We start from the raw sequence: 10062 nt of genomic DNA on the forward strand, positions 1-10062 counted from the left end.
CACTTAAAGCTCCTCAAGGCTCCAGCAGGGGATGGTGGCGAACCCTGCTGTACTCATTCACCACAACTTTCTCTCACTCTTTCTTCTTGTTTCTGTTGTGCCTGTAATTCAAAGGGCCAGCCTTGTCACACTGTGTCATGCTGAATATCCCCGAGAACTACGTTAAGGGTACACGTGTCTGTGGAGTGCTCAACCACTTGCACGTTAATTTCATGAGCAGGCTGTTCGATTGATCAGATCAACTGGAACCCTCGACGTCGTAAGCGACGGAGTGCCAACAACAACAACAAGCTCTGATTGAGCAGAATTATAATCAAAGGCATTCCACCTGTATCCATCCTGCCATTTTAGCAATGTTTAGGAATATGTTATCTATTATGTCCTTCCCTACTTTAAGACAATAAGGTGCAATCTAAGAGAAATTTAGCTGTTATTTCTCACAAGTTGAACAACCATAAAGTCTCCCTTATTCTGCTGGCACAAGTATAATTGTGGAGCACTGAAGCACTGTATAATTAATAAGTGTTTTGTTAGCATGCAATCATCATCATTGTTTAAGTTCATTCTTGGACCTGAGTAGATGATTGCGAACAGCTCCCGAGTCATCTGGCAACTTGCTGGAATATAAAAGGATGTTTTTTTAAGACATTGAATGAATATGGGGATCCAGTAAAGTAAAATAGGAATCAAAAGGGCCCATAGGCAAAAACTTGTTGAGAAACACTGATCTATGGAAAGAACAACTTGCATTAACCTAATATAATACAGGTATTATTAAATAAATTAATACGACAAGACAAGCGGTGTTATTGTATGGAGCTGAGACATGGCGAACAACAGTTAAGTCAAATAAGAAAATACAATCATTCATCAACAAGTGCTTGCATAGTATACTTAAAACCAGATGGCCCGAACACATAAGCAATATGGAGATATGGCAAAGAATGAATCGAGTTTTGATTAGAGAGCAAATATTTAAAAAAAAGTGGAAGTGGATTGGTAGCACAATTAGAAAGGACACACCAAATGCAGTGAAAAGTGCTTTACAGTGGAATCCGGATGGATATAGAAAGAGGGGTAGGCCTAAGAACTCGTGGCGTAGATCAACACAAAAGGAACTAGAGAAAGGGGGACATTCATGGCAGAGTATAAGTACAGAAGCGAGAAATTATGTGACATGGAATTCAATTATAAGTGGCCTATACTCCGCGTTGGAGGGTTAAAGGCAAGAAAGAAAGAAAGAATTATCAAATAAATACTGGTATTGTTAATTAACTTAATATAAAACCGCTATTGTTAAATAAAACACTGTAATTTGAGAAGTAATGATCCATTTTAAATACAGTAGATACTTTATGTTAATAGCAATTAGATTAACACAGATTAGTACAAATTCTCTTGTTTCTAGTTAAGACATTTTCTTTTATTTATTTATTTTTCTGGGTGTTAGTTGTTTGAGAGGTCTAATTGTTTGAGACATGCATAAGAGAGAGTTTACAGTAGGTAGTAAGAACTAACTAATTGGAATTCATCTTGTGATTGTGTAAATTTTGCAATATATGCATGAGAAAGAGATGTATAACACAGCACAAAAATAGTTACTTCTTTAATTAACCACACATAACCATGTGAACAATTGCAAAGTTTCTATTATTGATTTAGATATCTGTATAAATATGTATATTTGAGATTCTTTCACAGCTCTTTGTATTGTATGTACTCCACAGTGCATGGATGTTACTACTGTTAACATATGGACTTCTACCACATTGGCTTCTTGTAGCCATTGTTCCCTACATCAACCCTCAAGATATTGGTGGTGTGTTGTCCTCAACTTCAGGAATGAAACAAGGTAAATATTGGTGTTGTTTGACATAAATATTTTACACCATAAATGTGTGTGTGTGTGTGTGTGTGTGTCTCTCTGTCTCTCTCTCTCTCTCTCTCTCTCTCTCTCTTTCTCTCCTTATCTTGACATCATGAGGTTGTGTCAAATGAATGTCGTTCATTTTCAATATTCTGTGAAACACATACCTGGCAATGGAAAGATATTACATTGCTTCAAAGCAGGTAAAAGCTGGTGACAGGAAGGGCATCCTGCCATAGAAAATCTGCTTCAATAAACCCTATCAAATTTATGCAAGCAAGGAGGAAGTGGATATTAAAACGATGTTGATGATATTATTTTTATAAAGGAAAGATTACTTGAAAATCTTAGCTATGCAGCTTTCATTAAATTGTCCAATGAAAGCCACATAGCCTAAACTTCAAAATACTTTTAACCTTTTCCATGTACAAATATATTAAAAAGTATGTTGGTAGTCTCTTGTAGTCTAAGAAAGATGGTTCTGATAATTCATACTGAACAACCTGTGCAAATGATTTGTTTATAGTGATCAGGTGCTTGTATTGCACATTAGCTCATTAGCTCACACCTGCCATCAAATTGATATTGCCTAAACAGGTGCACAGTGTACCTCACATCAGGTGTTAAAGTGATTGCAGAGCAACATGAGATTAAGTGCTTTGCTCAAGAACACAACACACTGCCTGTCCAGGAATTGAAATGATCTCACAGTCATGAGTGCAACACCCTAACCACTAGGTCTGGCACCCTCACACTAAAAATACACACACACACACATTAAATATGTTACTCTACAGAAAAGTATTGAGTGCTCCTTTAATGTTTGACTGTTTTTATATATGACTATACATAAAAACAAACAATAAGCATAAAAACAAATATCACCATGGGACTTTAGAAGCATAACAGCATGATGATGGTCAGAATATCCTACTGTTTGTGGTATAAAGTTGGAATATAGCTTATGTAATACTGGAACCCCACAGCTGGAAGTTCAAGAGACAAATAGAAGGAAGAATCTGACATGTATGTGACAGGTATTATGTTAAAGTAATCTTGTCTTTGTGAAAAAGTTGTCAATTTCATGTCTAATTTATCAGTAAATTAACTATATGCCTGCCAAGAAACATGCTCTATAATTTGCCATTCATAAGTGTGGTCTCTTTACTTGCATGGTCTTCCACTGAGGTCTTAAATGTCCTTTAAGTATTTTATCTTAAAGGCTTACATATGATACATATGAAAAGTCTGGAAGTATTTGTAATAAAAATGGGACATCTTTTCTTCATTACAAACTTCTAAAGTTATTTGTTATTCACAGTCAAGCTGAGAATATTAAAGACAAAAAAAAACTTCAATTTATTAACAAAAACCCTTACAATTTGTCAGAAAGTATAGTAGGACAGTAGGTTATTGGTGAGCTTAGTAAATGCCCTGGTTTTGATTCTTGATTGTAAACATTTCACTTATACAACTAACGCTCTTTTTCTAAAACATTCCTCATCTAAACCTGAGGCCTTTTTTTTTTTTGTGTATCTATGTAAAAACATCATTATGAGATTATATACTATTTGAGAAGATATCCAAGTAAATATATCATTTAAGAAAAACAACATGGGGTTTCTCTTTTCAGCCCCAGAGAATGTTGTTTTGAGATTGGGTTTGACATATTCTGCCTAATGGTGTAGGGGCTGATGCTATGATAACCTGACATGAAGATCTCTCTGTTAGACAGTTTATACTGCTACACATTATGTGCTAGATTGAGCATAAAACACTGAAGCTGGCAACACCGTTTTAGTTAATGAAGTAACTTAGTGGGATATAATAGTTCTTGCAGGCATACATACTATAAAGTGTGCTGGTTTTAATTGGCATGTTATATGTAATATATTCATACAAAGATGCTGGCTCTCTGATAATATTTTATATTTTAGTTTTAAATGTTGTTTATTATGTTTTAGGTAACTAAGTAAGCTTAAGTTCTGTTTTCAAATCTTGGATTTAGTGGTTATCACTATTAAAACTATATCCTATATATATATATATATATATATATATATATATATATATATATATAGATAGATAGATAGATAGATAGATAGATATATAGTTCAAATTTATAGAAAAACAAAGACAAAGACAGGTGTTGGAACAATAAGCAAGTGTATTAGTTTGATGCTTGGGAAAAATAGAAAAGTATTTTATGTTTCGAGCCTATGCTCTCTGACTGAAAGGAATTAGAGGAAATGAATAGAAAGAGAATGAAAAAAACGTGTTGATATATATCGTCATCATTTAACGTCCGTCGTCCATGCTGGCATGGGTTGGACAGTTTGACCAGGGCTGGCATGCTGGAAGGCTGCACCAGACTCCAGTCTGGTTTGGCATAGTTTCTATGGCTGGATGTCCTTCCTAACCCCAACCATTCTGAGAGTGTAATAGGTGCCTTTATGTGCCACCTGTATGAGTGCCATTTGCATGACACCAGTATCTGCTATGGCTACAATTTTACTTGACTTGATGGGTCTTCTTCTCAAGCACGGCATAATGCCAAAGGTTTCGGCCATTCGTCATTGCCTCTGTGAGGCCCAACAATTGAAAAGTGCTTTTTACATGCTATCAGCACAGTTGGCAGTTACATGACACCAGCATCAGCCACAACCATGATATATATAGTTCTATATTTAAGAGATGAGGAATTATGTACATTATTTACATTCGATGGATATTTGTCCTCATCTAGTGGTTTAGAGTGCGGGCTACTATCCCAAGATTCCGAGTTCGATTCCAAGCAGTGACCTGAACAACAACAACAACAACAACAACAACAACCACATCGAAAAAAACTTTAGGAATGAGAACCCAGGTTCGAAATTTTCCCCAAATTTCGGGCCTTGTGCCTAGAATAGAAAAGATTATATATACATAATCCTCATCATTTTACCTCTACTTTCCTTCCTAGAATGGCTTGGATGGGTTGTCATTGTAGTACAAGTCAGCTCTTATTCAGAATTACTGTCTTGTTGAGTGTGCTTAGGTGACCATGTCCCACTTGCAGTATGGCTGCAATCCAATGACTGAAATAAGTAAAAGGTAAAAATAAAAAAGATATATACACAGGAGCCTGTTTTTTTCTGAGTCAAGAACTATTAGATGATTCTCTGTGTGTGTGTGTGTGTGTGTGTGTGTGTGTGTGTGTGGAGATGGGGGGGTGTATGTGTGTCTGTGTATGTGTGTGTGAGAGGGGAAGAGAGAGAGAGAGAGAGAGAGAGAGAGAGAGAGACAGAGAGAGAGAGAGAGAGGGAGAGAGTTTATTTGAGCCTGAATTTTTCTAAATTTATCACAAAAAACAGTCTGAGTTTCTTGGACCTGAAGTAGCTTTAATTTTGCATAAATTCATGTAGCTAGCCAATCAGAGAGCCTGTATGTGATTGTTTGCTTTACTAGAAATACATCCAAATGTAATCCAAATACTCTCAGCTGTTTTTATTTTATTTAAAAAGAAAAACAAGACACATTGGATAATGCACTGTTTAACACTCTGTATATAAAGTATAAAGAAGGAATGGTCACATTTTGATTGTCATTGATCATGGTTCCGTTTTACCCTTTTGATACCAACCCACCTAACTTTATGCTTTGCAATGATCTGAATAAAACTTCCATCAAAATTTTATGATAATTTAAGTCCCAAACAACAGCTTAATAATGGTTTCAAATTTTGGCACAAGGCCAGTGAGTTTGAGGGAGAGATTAAGTTGATTACATCGACCCAGTGCTCAACTGGTACTTAATTTTATCGGCCCCTGAAAGGATGAAAGGCAAAGTTGACCTCCGTGGTATTTGAACTCAGAATGTAAAGATGGATGAAATACCATTAAGCATTTTGCCCAGCATGTTAATGATTCTGCCTGTTCGCCACCTTAATGATAATAATAATAATAATCCTTTCTATTATAGGCTCAAGGCCTGGAATTTGGGGGGAGCGGAGTAGACGATCACATCGAACCCAGTACTCAACTAGTACATATTTTATCAACCATGAAAGGATAAAAGGCAAAGTCAGTCTCAGTGGAATTTGAACTCAGAATGTAAAGACAGACAAAATGCCATTTAGCATTTCTGCTGGCATGCTAATGATTCTGCCAGCTCACTGCCTTAATAGTACTACTACTAATAATGATGATTATAATATAATAAAAGTTTAAAATTTTGGCACAACACCAGCAATTGTTGGGGAGGTAGTAAGTCAATTATATCGATTCCAGTGCTCAACTGGTACTTATTTTATCAACCTTGAAAAGATGAAAGGCAAAGTCAACCTCAGCAAAATTTGAACTCAGAATATAAAGAAGGACAGAATGCCGCTAAGCACTTTGCTCAGCATGGTAATAATTCTGTCAGCTTGCCACTTTACACCAGCTTAATAATGAAAGTTATCTTACTAAATTCTTCATCGTATTCCAATGTAATTTGAATATGATGAAAGTAATTGAAAGGCAGTGAGTGTCAGTTGTTGTTGTTGGCTGCGTCTCGTGTTTCCGAGCTTGCAATCCAGTTCATTTTCCTGGGTGTTTGAACCACAGATGGCTCCACAATCCAAGGGTTGCATGAAACATGCGGGGACATTGTGGACAAGAGATAGAAGGGGTTGGTTTGGGAAGGAGAAGGCGCTGCTTTCTCTCCCGTCTCTTGAGTTCAGCTCATGTGACTTGGGCTTTCTTAAAGTCCGCTGAACCTGTTTTGATGGTGTGTTTACCGAGATATCCTCTCAGTGTGCGGGGTCAATGTTGGTGCTTTTCAAGGCTGATTTGAGTTGGTTCTTGTACCGCCTCAAGGGGGCTCCATGAGGACGTTTTCCTTCAGACAGTTCACCGTAGAGACAGATCTTGGGAAAGCGATGTTCATTCATCCGACGGATGTGACCTGACCATCGGAGACGATGTTCAATGATCAAAGCTTCGATGCTCAAGAGACCTGATCTTTCAAGCACAGAGTTATTGGTGATGTGATCTTCCCAGTTGATGTTCAGGATAGAGTGAAGTTTGGATTGATTGGATTGAGTGTCAGTAGAAATATGGTAACAAAGGGGCTAGTAAAATCGCTGCCTTCCATACATACAGGCTTGTCCTTTCAGGAGCCAGTGCTACATAAGTATCACCTGTACCAGTGCTGTGTAAACCCACCTTTGCCAGTGCTGTGTGAATGTACCTATGCGGTGCTGTGTAAAAATCATCTGTGCCAGTGCTGTATAAACACACCCATGCTGGTGTTGTGTAAATACACCCATGCTGGTGTTGTGTAATGATCACCTGTGCTGGTGCTAGCGTAAAAACACCTATGCCGGTGGCATGTTGTTGTTGGCACTCCGTCGCTTACGATGTCAAGGGTTCCAGTTGATCTGATCAATGGAACAGCCTGCTCGTGAAATTAACGTGCAAGTGGCTGAGCACTCCATAGATACGTGTACCCTTAACGTAGTTCTTGGGGATATTCAGCGTGACACAGTGTGACAAGGCTGACCCTTTGAATTACAGGCACAACAGAAACAGGAAGTAAGAGTGAGAGAAAGTTGTGGTGAAAGAGTACAGCAGAGTTCACCACCATCTCCTGCCAGAGCCTCGTGGAGCTTTATGTGTTTTCGCTCAATAAATACTCACAACGCCGGTCTGGGAATCAAAACTGCGACCCTATGACCGCGAGTCCGCTGCCCTAACCACTGGGCCATTGTGCCTCCACCCGGTGGCATGTAAAAAGCACCCAACACACTCTATTAAGTAGTTGGCATTAGGAAGGGCATCCAGTCATAGAACCCATGTCACAAAAGACGATTAGAATCTGGACAGCTCCCAGCTGGCCAGCTCCGTATCAAACTGTCCAATCCATGCCAGCATGGAAAGCAGATGTTAAACAATGATGATGAAATAACACGTGATAATTTCCCTTCTCTTTGCAGGTCTTCCCGTGTTACTGGTATCGGTTGCCAATACATTCTCTCAATACAATTTATCTCCAGTTATTGCTTCGATGGTCTATCTGTCTTTTTTCTTACTGGCACTGCTTCATCAGGTAGGTTTATTTCAACAATCACATCAAAGGAGAAAACACTTTTTATACAACAGTGTGTAGCCTTGCTAACTCTTTTAATTAGGCAGAGTGTGTATGACAAAAACACATTGTTTAACACTTGCATATATGCACAAATACACATACAAACATACACACAGAAATAAACTACAAATACATTTATGTATTGATACATGCATGCGCGCGTGCGGGCACACAAACACACACACACACACACACACACACACAGAGTCATACACATACTAAATGCATGAAACTCTCAGGCTTTGAGTCACTCTGTTAGTTGAACTAAATATTAATAAAAATATACAGTCATATTTTTAGTTCTATTTTTCCTGTTCACATCAATACACCTAGTAGATAAAGCAATTAAGATTATGAAGCCAGGAAATGCTCCCGGCCCATCAGGAATCACTGGGACAACTGAAGAACATCAATAGAGAAATCAGTGTGTATGACAAAAACACATTGTTTAACACTTGCATATATGCACAAATACACATACAAACATACACACATATTTTTTTCATGCTAGCATCACTATTAAGGTCATGATAACTTGCACACCTACAAATACATTTATGTATTGATACATGCATGCGCGCGTGCGGGCACACAAACACACACACACACACACACACACACACACACACAGAGTCATACACATACTAAATGCATGAAACTCTCACTATTGATGTTCTTCAGTTTGTATGTGTATTTGTGCATATATGCAAGTGTTAAACAATGTGTTTTTGTCATACACACTGATTTCTCTATTGATGTTCTTCAGTTGTACCAGGGTCTCTGGTTTGTTGATGTAAACTCTCATTTTTCATATGTGATGTGGTGGTGTTGCAAAATCTGTCGAATGTAAATAATGTACATAATTCCTCGTCTCTTACATATAGAACTGTACTAGTCTGGGAACTTTTTGATACTGTCTCATACAGTGTGCACTGGATATTTTTTTCATGCTAGCATCACTATTAAGGTCATGATAACTTGCACACCTACAAAACTTGAGGGGTTTTATACTAGCAGATAAGGATTAAGGTATGAGAGAAGGGAGTGAATCAGAGCAGGTCCTAGCTGTAGGGATGCTACATTGCTACCCACATTCAGGAGAGAGTTAGAAATGGATCAGTTGTAGCTGCAATGGGATAAATAATGGTGATGAGTTGTCCAATATTCTTGTTAAGTGCCATCCCTGAGTTCAAATAACACCAGCATTTACTTTCACTTTCATTCTCCTAACCATGTGTCTATGAAAATGGAAGCGGTATAATAAATGATGAATTCAATTGACTATGTACCTACACTACAAAATTGTAGCCTTGTGTTAAAATTATCTATCATTGTAATTTTAATGGGGGTTTTTTTCCAATAAAAATATTTTGAACCTTCAAGTGAAACCTTTGTACCAAGAGCCTCTATGTAGAGGAGTTTCTGTACAGGTAATTACTAAATGTGATAAGTTAGAATCCGCTGCTGTATATGGCTATTGCATTATCTTTTATGGAAATAAAGAATCCATTTCAGATTTCATGAGATAATTCAGAAAGCAGATGGAAAGGAAGATAATAAATAATGACTAAAATAAAATAAAATAAAAACAAGAACAATGAATGTATAGTTATACATGAATGAGTGTGTATGCATGTGTATATGTGTGTATGTGTACACATTAAATGTTAATATAGGGACGTATTCATATGCACACACACACACACACACACATATATGTATATATACATACATACAGGGTGTCCCAAAAATCACTGATGGGTTTCAATTTCTAATAACTTCCTTAAATTTACAGATAAAAGCATGAAATTTTGATACAATATAAAGGACATAATGGAAATTAATAGGCACAAGTCAAATTTTGCAACACCACTACATCACATATGAAAAATGACATCTCTTAAATGTCAGCCATTTTCAGCTTCACACAACCATGCTCTTTCCAAAACTTGCACCATAACACCCTCAAGAGTTTCAGACTCCACTTCTCTGATTTCTCTATTGATGTTCTTCAGTTGTACCAGGGTCTCTGGTTTGTTGATGTAAACTCTCATTTTTCATATGTGATGTGGTGGTGTTGC

General features: G+C 37.3%; 1 protein-coding gene across 1 annotated transcript in view; it reads left to right on the plus strand.

Moving 5' to 3' along the window:
- The window catches only part of LOC106874357 (sodium- and chloride-dependent taurine transporter), a 42237-nt gene that overhangs the window by 22678 nt on the left and 9497 nt on the right, over nt 1–10062 (plus strand). Inside the window, exons 6-7 of the mRNA XM_014922068.2 lie at nt 1728–1852; nt 7827–7939. Coding sequence (XP_014777554.1) covers nt 1728–1852; nt 7827–7939 — 238 coding nt within the window. The remainder of the gene's footprint in view (nt 1–1727; nt 1853–7826; nt 7940–10062) is intronic.

The sequence above is a fragment of the Octopus bimaculoides genome, chromosome 2, assembly GCF_001194135.2.
Source record: "Octopus bimaculoides isolate UCB-OBI-ISO-001 chromosome 2, ASM119413v2, whole genome shotgun sequence".
Classification (NCBI taxonomy): Eukaryota; Metazoa; Mollusca; class Cephalopoda; order Octopoda; family Octopodidae; genus Octopus; species Octopus bimaculoides.